Source organism: Pygocentrus nattereri, chromosome 24 (genome assembly GCF_015220715.1).
Source record: "Pygocentrus nattereri isolate fPygNat1 chromosome 24, fPygNat1.pri, whole genome shotgun sequence".
Taxonomy (NCBI): Eukaryota; Metazoa; Chordata; class Actinopteri; order Characiformes; family Serrasalmidae; genus Pygocentrus; species Pygocentrus nattereri.
Window position 1 is genome coordinate 25707324 of NC_051234.1, and position 18318 is coordinate 25725641.

An 18318-nucleotide genomic window follows, 5' to 3' on the forward strand; every position below is an offset into this window, starting at 1 on the left:
AACCTGCCTGTGTACATCCTCCACCGAAAAGAAAATGAAATGTCAAAGATATTTGCGATTCATCTTATGAGCACTGAATTACAGTAATCCGTTCACGTTGCGGCTACATAAATGCACATTAAAGTAATGTGTGTAGCATTACAGCCTAATCTTTGTATGCATTAAAAGAGCATCCTAAAGGCAATGTTCATTACTACGATAAACCTCCTACAAGAACAGATATTGGAGAAAAAGCAAAAAGCATTTGGTACATGCTGCATATGTAAATATTATTGGAATATATTCTCAGAGTAGTGGATGTCTTAATTCCAAAGAATGATCATCATCTTGAGCCATCAGAGCTTGCTATTGCCAGAGCACATATACAGTAGTCTTCACTGTTACTATATTGCTACGTGTCCTGTAGCGTGACTATACCACTAGATGTTTAACAGTGTGGTTACATTGTTAGGTGTCCTACTCTATCTGTATTGCTCAGTACCGTACACTGTGTCTACATTGCTAGGTGTCCTACAGTGTGACCATTTCTATAGACGTCCTACAGTGTGACTACATTGCAAGGTATCCTACATTATGACTTTATTGCTACTTGTCCTACTGTGTGACCATTTTACTGGGTGTCCTGTTGTGTGACTTTCTTGCCAGATGTCCAACAGTGTGACTACATCATTAGGTACCCTACATTTTTGTCTTTTTTTGCTAGATGTCCTACAGTGTGATCATTTTGCTAGGAGTCCTACAGCATGACTACATCACTGGGTCTCCTACATTTTGTCTTTATTGCGAGATGTTCTGCATTGTGACTATATTACTAGGTGTCCTGCACTGCAAAAATATTGCTAGTTGTCCTGCAGTGTGACCAGTTAACTAGGTGTCCTGCAGTGTGACTACCTCACTTGGTATCTTATATTTTGTCTTTATTGTGAGATGTCCTACACTAGGACTATATTGTTAGTTGTCCTACACTGTGACTACACTGCTAGACATCCTACATTACGATTATTGATAGTTGTCCTACACTGTAATTATTTTGCAAGGTGTCATACAGTCTGATTATATTGTTAGGGATCCTACAGTGTGACTACATTGCTAGGTGTACTAGAATGTTCTGCCTAGGGATGTTAAATCTGTTAACCATTTCAGGTGCCGCTCTATTCAGGTATTCATTGTTTTATCACAGAAAATAAAGCAGAAATTATAAGCCAAAAATCCAGTGGACTGGGTATGTTATATTTTGCTGCAATGAAAAGTAACCATGAGCATTGTTAAGGACATGTTTCAAATGGTAGAAACGGTGCAGATGTAACCAGGCTAACTACTCTAGCTAACATTAGCTAGAACCAAAAACATTTAAAGGCCCCATATCCAACATTTATATTTTCCACTGCTTATAACATTTGTGTGGTTATATGAAGCAACAGCCATAAGTCATTTTCACATGACCACTTCCAGCATGTCTTCATTACTTCACAGAATTAAACAGACTGTTTCTGTTACTGTGCCTTTAAGGCTCATATGTAAATAGTCTCTGTTCTAATTGACTGCCTTGCATTGTGCCTTGTTTAGAAAGCTGTCTGGGCTGAAACACTCCTCATAACTTAAGTGTAAAGGGACGCTGCTTAACTGCTGTAGGCTGAATAGGTGGATATGTAAATATGCCAGTGTTCATGACCTCACAAAATCAATGAAATAAAAATGGGCTGTTATTGCAGGTTAGCTTAGTATACGGACTAAGAAGTGAATATTTATATTTTGAAACAGTGCTTACACACTATATGAAACTCTCGTATTGTAAAAAAGCAAGGAAAAGTTGGTTTGCTACCTTCAAACAAACAAAAACAAGATTTTTGTTTTCAGTGCTACCTTGATGCTGAATTCTGTTGCCCATTTTTGAATAATAAGGCATGTTTTTAAATGTACAACTCCATAAATTGCTAAATTTTCACCAGTGCACAAGTTTACCATCTCTGTGTATTTTGATAAATTATAATTTTTGCGAACATCAAAATTACACAGAAAGCACTGTTCTATTTGGCCACTGAAAAACATGAGCTAAAGCCATATGAGGACAGCTCAGGCCTGCATATTCCCAGCTGCACATTCTTTGTCAAAAAACTTCAGCAAAGCGATTACAAAGATGCAGAAAAACACCCAAGCAAACCAAGGGGCCCATCACAGCCTGGAGTCGTGATTGATTGCCTCCACAATCAGCAATTAAGGCCATGCGATCAAAAAAAGGTGGGACTTTCCAGAAGGCCTGAGCCCACTTGGGTGCATTTTGCCTGAGGCTTTGCTCATTGGAGAAGGTTAACGCCAGAATAAATAACCATCTTTGCGTTTATTATTAGGATTAGTGCATAATATGCCTAAAACTTGCACGGTCCTACTAGGGTTTGTTACAGTTTACTGCCGTCTTAAGAAGGGCCAAGGAGATTAGGATAGGATGTCTGTCAATCTGCACCCACTCACTTGCCTCCACCGCCCCACCATTGCTATCATGGCCTCTCCTTGATCTTGTGCAAATTTCGCACTTCATAAGGGATGGGGGGAATTGGAACGTGCAGGCAGTTTGAGCAGTGGGTTGTTTTGATGTTTATTCATTGCACTGCGCTGTATCCAAGAATGCAAAGAAGTGAACATCCGATACCCTGCTCTCCATCAAACTTTCATGAGGAGGAATTAATTAGCGACACGAATAATGTTGATTTAGATTTAAACATCATTAAGTTTGTCTCTAGTCGGTCTTTGTACAAAATCTTGCATATTTCATGGCAACAAATACTCTCATTTCAGCAAAGGCACAAGCCACATTCTTTCATCAGCCAATCTCTGTGATAAACCCCAGTGTTCAAACAGAAATTCGCATTTGTACTGCTGACAGGCTCCAAAAAAGCCCAATCAATCAGGTCTGTTTGTAGCATGAGCATGTTATGGAAGTCAGCTCGGATGCATTTCAGTCAGTTCTATCTGGAGTTTGACTGGCTGTACAGTCACCAGTTCTGCGCTGCATTTGGGACATGTGAAGAAGATGTCGGCCATGGTGTGGCTTTTGATGCAGTAGTAGCAGAAGACGTGGCTGCAGCCAATGGAATGGGGCATGGTGGGCCATTCTCCGCAAACAGCACACTCCATTTGGCCGGACATTTCTGTGGCTGTGCCACCTTTTGTGTTAGCCGAAAGGGAGAAGAGTGCAGAAACGTTAGCCTTCAGCTTCCACGTGTTGACCAGCGGCAGCAAGAAGATCAGGAACTCTGCAAAGCCGTGCCAGAGAAGCTCGCGGTTCATATACTGGAAGTTGATATCCCTGGGTCCCTGGGGTCGGCTGAAGACGGGCTGCACACCCAGCAGCCTCTCTGTCAGGGTGGGGAATGTGCCACTCTGGAGGAACAGCAAGAAGTTGAACAAGCTGGCTGCTTTGGCCAGGCCGCCGATCAAGGCCAAAGTCCCGCGAGCTTTCCGGACGCCGGAGTCAGCAGGCCGGCCCAGGAGTAATAAGATGTGGGAGCGCTCCCTAAGCCACTTCCCACCCACTGTCAGCAAGGCAAACCACAGCTTCTGCTGCCGGCTCATGGGCCTGTACCTCTGGCCAGGGATCAGTGCGTTCCGGTAGCGGATGTTTAGCAGAGCCTGTCCCACGGTGGCGCTGTTGGAGCAGACCGTGAACCTCCACAGGAGGAGCTGGAGGAGGGCTTTGAGCTCCGGCTCCGCAGGGGTCAAGAGGCCCGGCTTAAAATGCTGGAAACACCGGGCGAACTGTGACCAAATGAGATGTTCCAGAGCGCCATCCAGTTCAAAAGCGTCCAGCTGACTGATTCTCAGCACGCGAGATAAAGGGCTCGGGCCGGCCTCGGCGAGGGGCTTGTCACCTCCAGCTCCAGCTATAATCAGAAGAAGGCAAACGGTTATGCGTTTTTGCATTTCACTCGAAATCACTTTTCACATGTAAAACCCATCCTAAATTCCCTTTTAGCTGCGCAGGGCACAGGCACAGGAGGTCTTATACTGTCCCCTCTGGAGATTCAGGCTGAGGACAAATCACATCACAGGAGATTATCCCGACAGCACAGGCTTGGCGAGGCGGTAAACATCCGCCATGTGGAACTACTTTACTTTGACGGCTTTTTATATGGGATCTAAGAACTGTTACGTTTGGTAATTTTTCACGGAAACGCGTTTGTATCGGCCCGAGCTTATCTCTTTAAATGCAATGGTTAAAAAATGAGGGCCATCGCCAGCGGTAGCCACCTCTTAGCCCTTTTGTGTGCAGGTGGACAGGATTTGGGCAATCTCAGAAATAAACTGGCTTATGAAAAATCTTGGAAAGGCCTTGAAATCTTGGGGGGAAAAAGGGGGGTGAAATTTGAATCACTCAAGTTCATTTGGTGCTAATACATTCATGCGTCTGCAATGTATTCATGACGGCCAGGCAGAGCAGATGAAGGAGAGTGTGAAAGTGAAAAGGTTTTATATATATATAAAAAAAAAAAAAAAGGGACAGCATATCAATAAGGCAGGTGAATAGGTGAACAGTCGTGCCAACAGTCCAAGCTTAAGCACTGCAGTGGCTTAGATTTTCTTAAAGCAGCCGACACTCAACCTCAATGCACGGCATAAGCAGCTGGTATGTTTTATACATTTCAGGAGCTTCTCAGTGGTACAGCGCCGCTCAGCCACACGAGGTAAACTGTAGCAGCAGCAGTGTACTCTGGGGATCCGCCGTCTCCATATTCTTTTCAAAGGCTTTTATCGAGCAGTTTACAAGTTATGAATGAATATGTTATATTTGAGAACATATTATTGACAGCAACCTATCAATAGTAATGTGACTATTGTCAAGGGCCTGTCAATATTAATGTAATTATGATTTAGAGGATCACATAGATGTTAGCTGGGGCAAGTAACATCTCCTACAGGCCTGCTATCAATACCAGGATTACTATTGACATGTTCCCTCAGACTCAAAGTAGTTGCCAAATATATAACAACTAGACACTTTTGTCAATGTCTGCTGCCTATAAAAATTAAGCACGTGAATTTACAGGGCTTTAACTGGAGAGCTGAAAATCCATGTGTTCTTATGTAATCGTCAAAATTTGTAATCGATGGATGTGTTTACCTCTATTGTAATCAGCGGACCTGCCCTACATACAGAGCCGTGATTCATACACAATCATTGACCATTAGATTTTGACTCTGCTGTGCTCTCATGGATCAACACGAGAGAAAAAAAAAATAGAAAAGAAAAAGAAAAATGGCCCTCGTGAAGCACTGCCTGACAGCTTAAATATAGACGGAGAGGACATAAGCTAGTTGAAAATAATTCCCCAAAACCACAATCAGCCTTATTTTTAGACACATTTGCAAAGCTGCACTTTTCTGACAGATAAATTGTAAAGCTGTTTATAAGCTATTTTTCATACGGCATATTTATTGTATATTTGAATGGAGTACAGACGCTTTAGCATTTATGATGCAGAATCAACTCCGCCATGACAAATAAATTGCCTACAAAAATGCTGAATTTTGAGCAAATGGAGCCCATCTCCAGGCAACAAAACGTACGAGGAACACATATATTAGGTTATACTAGCCGAGTCAAGGCCCTGACAACTGGTATTAAATGACAAATGACTGACACCAGCACAGCCCATAAAGCATCTCCTCCCCAGGCAGCCGACTGCAGGCTAAGGCCTGCAATTCTGATACTGATAAGGCGGGTAACAGTGTGACCTTGGGCCTCAGCACTACAATGTGACGGCAGAATTCCTGCAGCTAGAGGACTGTTTGGAATCTGCGGAGTTTAGGGAGCCTATGTTTCCTCGACCTTGGCTTTAACCGCACCGCCGGCCTTTGCACCTCTGGGGTAGGTGAGAGGACCTTAGCTGAGAATGTAGCCTGGTTATCTGAAAAGCTGTCTACTCCAGCTGGCTGTTTGCGACAACTCGCATTTGCCTTTTTCTAAGGTCGAGAAGAAAATGTATTCAAATACTTTCACACAACTACAGCGCATGTTGTCAGTGTGAGTGATATTACTGGAATTTGCATAGCGTGACATGAAATATGAGCGGCTGCGTGTCACTTTGCGTTTCAAGTTGAGGATGTACTGCCAATCAGTAAAAGAATTTAAACCTGCGATGCTAGTTTAATTCTCTGTTTAGGGTTTTGCAGTGAAAAAAAGCAACATTCTTAATTCACGATTGAGTTTCTTTTTATTTTAATGTGCATCCCACTTTTATTCTTCTCTTTAAAAACATGTATATTTAATTGTATGCTGTTTCTGAAATATTCTTCTATGCAAAAGTGTCCAATGTTGGTCAAATCACATGTTCTAAGTGAAAATAAGTTACAACCTCCTCCACAGGGAATACGCTTCGGCACATTTTAATGCACAAGTCCTGTTTATTCACAGAATTTATCAACATAACAACAAAGGAAAATAATAAAATGTGGCCTGTAAGTTAAAAGTTAAGGCACATACTTTGTCGTTTTTTCCCATGTGTCAAACACAACAAATAAATGGAAATTGTGCACTTAAATTTGCAGCAAAATGTCATATTTAAGTGTGTTCTTTGTTGAAGACACTTACTTATTTTACTTGAAAAATCTCTTCAAACTTTTGCATATGACTATGTGCATAGACGTGTGTGTGTGTGTATGTATATATATATATATATATATATATATATATATATATATATATATATATATAATATTACATTCTTATGTATGAATGGTGCAATATAAAGTTATTATTATTTCTACATGTGTAGGGAGATGAAGGCACAACCACACATTTTGTTCTTTGCTAAATATTTTTTTCTAGGTATTTGGATTTAGAATTGATCATTTTTAGTTGGGGTTAATTGTAACAGACCGAGAGTCTAGCTCATCAGTCACTAAATCAACGCAAACACAGTTAATTCTATATAATTCTATGTTGTCTGAACCAGAAAAGCTTTCCAACCTAAATATATTTTAAAAATACATGGGTCACAATAAATGATTTGTAAAAAGAGACTGTGTGAAATGTTAAACCAGAATGATGAAATTAATTTAAGAATATTGTATTTATATGACATCTGTAATATGGTTTTGTCCTTGGAACACTCAGTTACACTTTGTTAACCTTTTATTCTCCCATGTATATTTTGGTTTGTCCAAATCATCAGGCAAATGATTCAGTAACTGCATGAAATAAATATTATTTATTTTTTGTAAAAGGTCCCCTCAAATGAACAGAACATGTGTTTTATGATCACACATATCGCTCTATGCTTACAATTTACTGCTGAAAGCCAAAAATCTTTGACGCTCTTTGTATTATTTTATAAAAGTCATTTTTACAGAGCAGATCACTGAAGAGACGCCATCTGTTTATAGTTTATAGCCCAGATTTGGGGAAAAATGGGTCGACTTTCAGTAGACAACAAAAAAGTTCAGCTTCTTTTATTATAAGGTTTTAAAATTACATCACCAGCTATTTGACTGGAAAGAAGACAGTTACAGCCTCATACGATGCCCAACTTTTGAAATATGATAAGGTATGAAGAATATGACAAAGTGCATTTTGGACCCTCCGGTGGTCTCAAGGATTTTAAAAGGTTAAAACTCCAGCATGCTGAGGCTGAACTTTAACCTGGCTAGCTTTCGCTGTGAGTTGTCTACATGCTTCCAAATGGTTCTATATTACAGTCACCAAGAGGGTCACGTCATTTTCACATGAACAGAATACATTAACACGTTTGTCTTTTAGTTTACCTACTTTTGCGAGTAACTGTGTTTAATGTAACATTTCTATTCATGTGGCAATGATGTCCATATTTGAATGAAGCATATCTAATCTCTCTTAGTCAGTGCAGCTTCATGATTAAAAAGCCCTCTTTTTCTGTGTTAAACATGAACTTCCTCATTAAAATATCAATTTCATAATTAACCGATGAGGTCCGTTTGAAACTTTTGAGGTGATGTCATTCTAAAATTAAAAGGGGATTAAAAGGCTGCTAAAATTACTCGCCATGCGACCACACTAATTGTGATAAGACCGTATCATAAAATATGAATGTCTGCAAATGTATCGGGGGGTCCGAGCCCAGGCTGTCGCACTTTAGCTTAATGCTTTATCAAGGCGGCCCTATTTCCCTAATCACTAAAGAATTGTAAGAGCCAGAGCTCGAGCAAAGTTAACGTCGGAGAAACAGCTTTTAGAGTAAGTCTGACACAAAGATATGGGCTTTGCTTAATCTAGTTTGCGCACAGCATAAATTATTTAAAAGAATTAATTGATTTCGTGAGTATAAAGGTGGAAGATGCAAAGCCTGTATAAGTAATAAGTACAGAAGTTCGCAGGAAAACAACTTAAAAACTCATGAAACATTTAAAGGCTGAGGCAGCAAGAATGACTGGAAAGAACAGTTAATAAATGAGAAAACTGTGAGGCGGCGTTTTATGGTGTAAAGTGTGCTCGCTCTGGATGTGAATCTGAGTTTTATAAGGTTGAATGGGTCTAATTCACTACTTACGATGGCTTATCTGAATCACATAATGTAAGAAAAATAAGTTATTTTGAATGCACAGAGCAACATGGACAGAGACATTTGAAGCAAAAGGGCTACAAGGGCTTATTTCCTGAACCACTGGAAATGTTTACTCTTAAAAATAAGATGTAGAGGAACCACTAAAGATGAGTATGAAGATTTAAAGGTTTTGAGAACCTTCACATAACATAAACGTTCCAAAATGCATTAGACTTGTAAGATTTCTGCCTGATTGAAATGGCTAAGATGTAAAGAAAATGCATTCCGACTGGTTTGGTGTGAAATGCTCTGCTCTGGAGAAACTTAATGAGTGAGATGTCTTTATAGTGGTGGTGATACGACCTAGACGTCTGAAAAGTTCCCTGCCTCGTAGAAAGCTAGGACACATAAGGGTTATAAAGATGCTGCCTGATGCCTGATGCACTGTGTTATGATAGTTTAGGTCTAAAATGCATTTTTAAATTCATGGTGTAGAGGTAAATGCAGGGTGTTGTGAGGAAAAATAATCCCCACTATTCACCGCTATTTTTCCATTATTAACATTAACTCAGAAGATGCGGGTAGGTTCGCTGGTTGTTTTGGATATATTAGTGTTGCAGTCATGGCGACCCCTGGCTCCTATCACCACCACTGTAAAGAAATTAGAGTTGGTTAAATTTCTCTTACACTAAACCATCTCAGATCAGAACACTCTGAACAACTTTTTGCATCTCAGAGATTTAATTACATGGGTATTTTGAAAGATTGTGGATTTTCGCCTCAAGTTCTCCCTAGAACCTTTATACTGTGTGAAGTTCTTCAAACATCTTCATTACAAACACGGCTCTCTGAAGAACTATGCCTGAACTATTGTCTCATATGGCATCACACAAGGAAGCTTTTCTGATATCTTTACTTTTAAGATCGTACCTGAATACATTTATGTGTGATTTATAGTTTTAACGATATATTTGGTTGTTTTTAAAACTAAAAATAACCTGCACTGTTGGCATTTCACAGATGTTTAGATATGATGTATCAAAACAATATTTGATAACAGATTTATTTGGGCGATGGGTTACTATGCTAAAAAAATCTAAATTATATTTATATAAAGTATTTATACATTTAATACATGCTTACATATTATATTTACATTAAAAATATTGGATATAGACATCTTCCTACAATTCCCATAATGGTGCATCCCTAATAATGAGCATTATGTCCAAGACATAATGCCTACCAAGTTGCCAAGCAGTTTATTTTTAGCTTTTTGACTATTTTCTGCATTTTACTCAACCACATGGTCCAAATATATCCAACCTCATGGTCAAGTGCCATTTGAAAGAGCATTTCAAAATGAACTTTACTAACCTAAATATCATCCGATACATTTGTAAAATATCATGATAATGAATTTTATATCGCACAGCCCTCAGCTGATCTGTAGCTGCTCTGCTTTCCAAGAGAAACCTGCACAGAACCTTCTGACCTGGAGAGAGATCATACTCCCCTCTGACTTCACATATTCTTCTAAATCCTCTCATTATTTTGAGTGTGCCGTGGCCCACTTATGCACCACTTAGAGCTCAATCAAGCCCAAAGCGTTCAGCTATTCTAATTTCACCCGATAACAGTCCTGCTTCTTTCATTCTGAAAGTCCATACATCGGACAAATCTCCCCCCAATTTTATAATGGAGCAGGAGCATTAAGTGATAATCAGAGAGAGGATTAAGCATGGGCGAAACAAGTTGCTTGCAGGATGAAAAGGGGGGTAAAGAAAGATCGAGAACAGGCCGCAAGAGCAGAGAATCAATTCAATCAACCACACTACAAATTTTTAAACTGGGTGAAAGGGAAACTCCTCCGATATTTCAAGAATCCTGCACAATGAAATGGCTGAGATGTAAACTAAGTCGTTCCCGAGAGGTTTAGGGTAAAATGCTCTGTTCTAGAGAAACTTTCCACAGTTAGAACTGTTCACAGTGATGGAAACAGGAACCAGACGTATAAAGAGCTTAATGCCTGTAAAAGCTCCCTTACAGTAAGATATTATATGAAAAGCTTTCATATATGCTGTCTGATGTCTGACAGTTTGTTTTATGATAGTTTTGTGATAAAGTGTTGGCTTTAAATGCATTATCAATTTATGGTGGAGGGATACATGCAGGGCGTGGTAAGACAAAGTAGACCCCAAAGAAAAGTTTTTTTAAATGTATAAATATATCACTAGCATCATTAACTTCAACTCACAGACTCAATAGTCGTTCTGGGTATATTTGTACCGCAGACATCACCATTATAAAGAAAACTGATTCATTAAGTTCCTCTACATTGAACCACTTCACATCAAACCACTCTGAATGACTGTGTTTACATCTCAAGGACGGAGCTCTTCAGAAAACTTGAAAAAAGGGTGGCGCTGCCCTTTAAGACACTACTTTAACAATAGCTACACACGCGTTTACGTCTGGAAAACGTCATACGCGTCTAATAACGACCTTCTTCGTTTATACCAGGTGTAATCGGGACACCAGTCGTGTCTGATCTCCGCCAAGGCGATTAGAGTTGAAGCACGGCGCACGCGTTACCTCCTTACTATACCTATATCAGACCTCTCGCCTGACAGACAAGACACGACATTTGCCCTGCATAGCCAGACGCGATAATGTATGATTTTCGAAAGATCTGATATGCTAGATCTGCGTTATTGCTGTATAATGACATCAAATAACGGAATCATATTTACCCATTTTAAGACTGCGGCACACGGCAACATGCACGGCCCTTCTTTTTCCGGGTTGCACGGCCACAAGCCACGCCTTCCTGCAAACGCACCAATGTGTGAGCAGAGAAGCCACGCCTTTCAGCAAGCGGTACAATCGAGAAGTGTTCCCGGTCCTCATGATTGTTGACGTTCATCCAATCGCGTTCCGCATAGGTAAGCATCTGATCCAGCGAGGCAAACACGAAACGGGCCGTTCACATGTACGCGTTGTCTGAGTAAAGCGAAAAGGAAAGGCTCTGCAGTATGAATGTTCCTTAATTCACCTCATGTCCTAAAAGTGTTCACTTTTGGCTTATGTTATCTGCTTAGCTACCATTCTGTGAAATAAAATTAGGTCTCCAGTAACGCGTTATGCTGTTTACAAAAGCCCAAATCAGCCCCTCGAGCGCATGCCATCCAATCCGCAGCAGGAATTTTTGATGGAATGCAGCGTCGGCCAATCGCCGTGCAGCGGAGGCGGGCTTTAACAGCCAGCAAGCCTTCCAGGAGAAGCCGTTTACAAGACCAACGAACACAGCAACACGACAAATACAAACAAACTCCCTCAAGTCTGGTTATAAGAGCTGACTTTTTAAAGCAGATATTTCCTTTTTTCCCCACTTATGTTTCATTTCGCTTGCCTGAAACATAAAAGTTAGCACAGATACCAAACGCTACGTTATTAGGTAGTTAGGTTAGCGTTACTTTCAGCTGATAGTTCGTCTGTGAAGTGTCGCGTCGTTAATGGCCAGTAAATAATGATAATGTCAGCTTGAGGTTTTCGTAAAATAAGAGTTTTTGTAGAGTTATACGACTGAGACAGTCTCTCAGAACGCTCAAAATGGACACTTATAACTTCGACCTGAAAACCAGCCTCTCTGCTCCTGTAGGGAAGTCAGTGAAACGCTTGCTGGATGAATTCAAAAGTCTCTACGAGGAGAAGCTGCAGCGTCTCGAGAGTGAGATCAAATGTGGCTCACAAGCCGAGAGTCTGCGGGTAGGTGACCGACACGAGTCAGAATCGGACCGTTCGTTCTCTAGCGTTACATGACGCATACAGTGACCTCCATTGCTTCATCAGTTTCCTCATTAAAAGGTTCTGCGCTTGGAAATTGTGCCACGCACTCTTCTCAAATATTCATTCAGCCTAACAAGAATGAACTAGCCTCAATGGTGAACTCGCAGTCAGGTCCGTAAGTGTTTGGACAGTGGCAGTTTGTGTCATTTTGCCTCTGTACATCACCATAATGGGTTTGAAATGTAGCAGTGATGTGACTTCTGCTTATTGGCTATATTGTCTAGAAATTAGACAATTGCAGTGTCTCTGATTTCTGCACTGTACTATATATTGTTTATATAATGCTTTAATATGTGTATGTATATACAGGTAGTGTAAAAAAATAATAGAAACAGCACATAGAACACCTATTGTTCGTAATATCAGATTCACCAACCATATAGATGCACCATAGGCAAACTGTAGATTTACAGTTATAGACTGTAACGCATCTGTTGTTAAATTTATTAGCCGTGTCCATGTCTGGAAGGAGACCACCATATGACCACTGATTAGGTATTATTTGAATGGTGGACCATTCTCTGCACAGTAGCGACAGCAGTCTGATATTGGGTGTTAAGCAGTGGTGTTCCAGGGCTTTTTAAACACCTCAGTGTCGTTTTACTTGATGAAACATCCAGCCAGCAGTGGTCTGTGAGCCTGACCACTGGTGAAGGACTGGGGGATAATTGGTAAAACTGTACAGGAAAAAGATGAGCTGTAGTCTTTATCTGCGCACCTACAAGGTTCAGTGTTTAAAAACCCGGCTGCGCTGCGAGTGGTCCTCCACCCAAATGATCTATAGCCAGTAGTGGACCTGTGGTGGTCCATTTCATTTCCATTGATGGACGAGGTAGAGATGAGCTGACAACAGCAACAGATAGGCTGCAGCCAGTGTTTCAGTGTTTCTGATAAAATGGCCCATGGTTCTGACTGTCTAATGTGGTGTTTCCTTTATTTTGTACACCTCTAAACTCCTAGACCTGAAGCAAGTGAACATCACTTTCTCTTTTTGTAGATGAAGGTCCGTATCCTGCACTCATATGTGAACGACCTGAGTGACCAGAATCAAGTCTTAGTCCAGACAGTGGAGGACCTTGAGAAGGAAGCAAGTGAGAAGGTCGCCAGCTTGGAAGTGAAATTACAAGCTGGGGATAAAAGCATTCATGTGAGGAATTTGTGTATTGCATGTTGTTATAGCAATGGTTTTGTATGAGGCTATAAGGTCCAAGAGTGGAAGGCAGTGCATTATAGAGCTCTAAAGATTACATTCCCTGAGTTAAGTGACTAGCCCATTCAAAGCAGAGTCAGTGTGTAAAATAAAGGAACTTATGTGAACGACCTTCTGGTTACACTTCAAGTAAAATACCCATCGCATATTAAAGGCTTTCACTAACTGATTACTAAAGGTGTTTAGCAGTTTCTACACAAGACTAGTGCGCATTGTGTTTCTAGCTGAATATGTGTGTTCTCCATGACCTTTTTCTGTTTAGTTTAGAAGGCTGTTGATGTAAAAACCTGTGGTTGGTGGTTTAGCGCTGAATAAATTAATCATCCTCACTCTTTTACTTTCACCTCTTCAAGTGGGTTAGGAACTAAATGCTTGAATTGAACGTAATACAGAAACTCACTATGACAGAATATAATGAAAAATGATCGCTCAAAGATTGAAGAATTTTCCTGTTAAGTAGTGTTTGGTGAATTTTTCAATTTTTTTTTTTAATTAGAATTTTTGCATCAAAAGACTGAAAAATTTAATCTTGATATGTATGCATTTGACCTGTAAGCGTTTAAAAGGGTGCTTTTTCCTCTAATAAAAGAAGAATAGTCTCTACATTGACATGAATAGCTCATAAAAAAAGTGTGTGTGTGTGTACACACATCTAGGTACAAGGTTTTGTTCAAACAGTTTACATATATATGTATGTATGTGTGTGTATCTATGTGTGTGTGTATACACAACCCCAATTCCAATGACGTTGAGACGTCATGTACAACATAAATAAAAACAGAATACGATGATTTGCAAATCCTTTTCAACCTATATTCAATTTAATATACTACAAAGACAAGATATTTCATGTTCAAACGGATAAACTTTATTGTTTTTCGCAAATATTCACTCCTTTTGAATTTGATGCCTGCAACACGTTCCAAAGAAGTTGGGACAGGGGCATGTTTACCACTGTGTTACATCACCTTTCCTTTTAACAACACTCAATAAGCATTTGGGAACTGAGGACACTAATTGTTGAAGCTTTGTAGGTGGAATTCTTTCCCATTCTTGCTTGATGTACAACTTCAGTTGCTCAACAGTCCGGCGTCTCCGTTGTCGTATTTTGCGCTTTATAATGCGCCACACATTTTCAATGGGAGACAGGTCTGGACTGCAGGCAGGCCAGTCTAGTACCCGCACTCTTTTACTATGAAGCCACGCTGTTGTAACACGTGCAGAATGTGGCTTGGCATTGTCTTGCTGAAATAAGCAGGACGTCCCTGAAAAAGACGTTGCTTGGATGGCAGCATATGTTGCTCCAAAACCTGTATGTACCTTTCAGCATTAATTGTGCCTTCACAGATGTGTGAGTTACCCATGCCATGGGCACTAACACACCCCCACACCATCAGAGATGCTGGCTTTTGAACTTTGCACTGATAACAATCCGGACAGTCCTTTTCCTCTTTGGCCTGGAGGACACGACGTCCATGATTTCCAAAAACAATTTGAAATGTGGACTCGTCAGACCACAGGACACTTTTCCACTTTGCGTCAGTCCATCTCAGATGAGCTCAGGCCCAGAGAAGCCGGCGGTGTTTCTGGGTGTTGTTGATATCTGGCTTTCGCTTTGCATGGCCGAATTTTAACTTGCACTTGTAGATGGAGCGACGAACTGTGTTCACTGACAGTGGTTTTCTGAAGTGTTCCTGAGCCCATGTGGTAATATCCGTTACAGAATGATGTCGGTTTTTAATGCAGTGCCGCCTGAGAGATCGAAGGTCACGGCATTCAATGTTGGTTTTCTACCTTGCTTGCAGAGATTTCTCCAGATTCTCTAAATCTTTTGATGATATTATGGACTGTAGATGATGAAATCCCTAAATTCCTTCCAATTGCACGTTGAGAAACGTTGTTCTTAAACTGTTGGACTATTTGCTCACGCAGTTGTTCACAAAGTGGTGAACCTCGCCCCATCCTTGTTTGTGAATGACTGAGCCTTTCAGGGATGCTCCCTTTATACCCAATCATGACACCTGTTTCCAGTTAACCTGGAAACAGGTTTGAATGTTCCAAACAGGTGTTTTTTGAGCATTCCTCAACTTTCCCAGTCTGTTTTTGCCCCTGTCCCAACTTCTTTGGAATGTGTTGCAGGCATCAAATTCAAAATAAGTGAATATTTGCAAAAGACAATAAAGTTTATCTGTTGGAAAATTAAATACCTTGTCTTTGTACTGTATGCAATTGAATATAGGTTGAAAAGGATTTGCAAATCATTGTATTCTGTTTTTATTTATGTTTTACACAACGTCCCAACTTCATTGGAATTGGCTGGATGTGTGTGTGTGTGTGTGTGTGTGTGTGTGTGTGTGTGTGTGTGTGTGAGTGATATACACTCACCGGCCACTTTATTAGGTATTTGCTAGTAAAAGGTTGGACCCACCTTTGCCTTCAGAACTGCTTTAATTCTTGTGGCATACTTTCAACAAGGTGTTGGAAACGTTCCTCAGAGATTTTGGTTGGTTATTTGAGTTCCTGTTGCCTTTCTATCATCTGGAACCAGTCTGCCCATTCTCCTCTGACCTCTCACATCAACAAGGCATTTTCGTCCACACAACTGACCGCTCACTGGATATTTTCTCTTTTTCTGACCGTTCTCTGTAAACCCTGGAGACGGTTGTGTGTGAAAATCCCAGTAGATCAGCAGTTTCTGAAATACTCAGACCAGCCCGTCTGGCACCAACAACCACGCCACGTTCAAAGTCACTTAAATCCCCTTTCTTCCCCGTTCTGATGCTCAGTCTGCACTTCAGCAAGTTGTCTTGACCACCTCTACATGCCTGAATGCATTGAGTTGCGGCCATGTGATTGGCTGATTAGCTATTTGTGTTAACAAGCCATTGAACAGTACCTAATAAAGTGGCTGGTGAGTGTATATATCACTGTTGTTGGAACAAAACCTCATATCTCCAAAATGGTAACTTTACAGGAGAAGGAAAAAAAAACTTTTAATGTAAGTCAAGGGAAACAGACTTTTCACCTTGGGTCATTTCTTTTAGTCCATCATACACACATCATAAAATTTATGTATATGTACAAAATACAAAACTTTAAAAATATGTGTTGGATATGATTCCCAGTAGTTCCATAAGTACTTTTTAAAATATTCTACAATTAAAACACAGATCTTTTTGTACCTGGGCTTAGGGACTTTTCCCTCTTCCTGAATGCATCCTATAGTCTTGTGCAAAAGTCTAAATACCCCTGTTCAGTATGCAGCTTGTTGGTTTTCCAAGTGAAAACACATCATCTACAGGGAACACTTAAATATAGAATTTTTCTGCAAATTTTTGTGCGTAATTTTTAATAATTTGCAAAAAAAATAAAACAAAGTACAAAATGTGCTATAACTTTTGCACAGGCCACGTTTTGACTACTTCCCCCAGATATGTTAAATACAGCAAATAGTAGTAATTGTAAGTGAATTAAATGTGCAGAAGTGAGTTCTCTGTAGAGCGTGCACAACGTATTTTCACTTGGAAAAAAGGAAAAAAAAAAAAACCAAAGCAACAAAAACATGTAATTTGACCAGCATGCTCAAACTTTTGCATACAACTATATATTCAATACATCATCCAGCCTTTCGTTGTAGGTGGCTCAACTATTAGTGCTGCTGACCATCAGCTGGAAGACCGAGGGTTTGCTCCCATGTGGTTTGGGTCCCTGCCCTCTCAGCACTCTGTTGTGTGTTTGAGCAAAGCACTTAACCCCAAAATGCTCTGCTTTCCTTTCCCTCCAGTGCTTAAATGTGAAAGCATGCTGTTAAGTGAAATAAAGGGGACCTTCAGTCTTACCTGAAACAGACAAAATGTCTATCATGGCATATTTCATATGTAGGATGCTTGCCTAGAGCCTCCAACCAGATCAAATCAACCCATTTGAAATTGTCTAATGGTTGAGAATGTATTAGGCAACATGTTCTATAAAATTCCTCACACATTTTCTTCTTTCGGGATATATACTATATGTGCTTTTTAGCGTGTACTTTGCTGATAGATATTTTAATAATTTATTGACGCATTTCATAAATTATTCATCTGTGTGTGGTTATTGATGCTGTTGTACTTAACCTAGTTCAAAGTCACTTTCCATTCGGACAGGGTTGGATTTGCACTTCGCAGTTTTACTGTATTTATGTCATAAGTGTCAGATTGCATTGCATGTACTAATAATTACTGTAATATTAAGGGCAGTGGGGGTAAAGTGCAGACTTTTTCATAGAAGAAGATCACTGTGTTTTGTTTACACAGAAGTGCATTACCCACATCACCCAGTATTAGAGCATGCACTGTGATCTTTGTTCATATTCTTCTATGGTTTCTGTAATCAGTTGAATTAGATTGAAGGAAGGACCGGTTCTCTGTTGTCCCAAAAGCATATTATGCTGTTGTCCCATGACTGCATTAACCATTGTTGTAATGTATATAATGGGAAGTTGAATAGATTCAGAGCATTAAATGCCACTTATATGCCTCTCAAAATGTAAAGAATGCATCAGACTTAGTAATATGAGGAGCAAAATGCACCGATTGAATGGCTGCAGTACATCTCAGATTTATTAATCCATTTTCTGGGGTTATAATTGTTTTAAAGAAGTGGGCTTTTCAGTAATATAGCAGTTACTGCAATCATTTTTACACTTAAAAGGTACTTATTCAAAGTGGCAGTAATTTAAAAAGCAAGTGATTGAGTTTAGATTTG

At 40.0% G+C, this 18318-nt stretch overlaps 2 protein-coding genes across 5 annotated transcripts in view; one reads left to right on the forward strand and one right to left on the reverse strand.

Moving 5' to 3' along the window:
- Nucleotides 1-1209: 1209 nt before the first annotated feature.
- On the reverse strand, nt 1210-11438 carry pex2 (peroxisomal biogenesis factor 2). Its single transcript, XM_017716551.2, has 2 exons — nt 11267-11438; nt 1210-3878 (listed from the first exon to the last, which is right to left on the reverse strand). Exons 1-2 carry the CDS (start codon nt 11421-11423, stop codon nt 2938-2940), a joined length of 1098 nt encoding a protein of 365 aa, XP_017572040.1. The 5' UTR covers nt 11424-11438; the 3' UTR covers nt 1210-2937.
- Nucleotides 11439-11639: 201 nt separating this feature from the next.
- LOC108438592 (golgin subfamily A member 6-like protein 22) overlaps nt 11640-18318 on the forward strand; it is a 181767-nt gene continuing 175088 nt past the window's right edge. The window contains exons 1-2 of one of the 4 annotated variants that reach the window (XM_017716529.2): nt 11640-12281; nt 13360-13509. In XM_017716529.2, the coding sequence (XP_017572018.2) occupies nt 12126-12281; nt 13360-13509 (306 nt within the window). In that variant the 5' untranslated portion in view covers nt 11640-12125. The remainder of the gene's footprint in view (nt 12282-13359; nt 13510-18318) is intronic. The other 3 variants (XM_017716512.2, XM_017716503.2, XM_017716521.2) reach the window with 3 other exon arrangements.

What these genes read in the sequence shown, in the direction of transcription:
- pex2 (XM_017716551.2), bottom strand. Translation starts at nt 11,423, where the DNA reads ATGAGGACCGGGAACACTTCTCGATTGTACCGCTTGCTGAAAGGCGTG. An exon ending in GTGCCGCAGTCTTAAAATGG is followed by an intron (nt 3,879 to 11,266) that starts GTAAATATGATT and finishes TTCTGATTATAG; the next exon opens with CTGGAGCTGGAGGTGACAAG.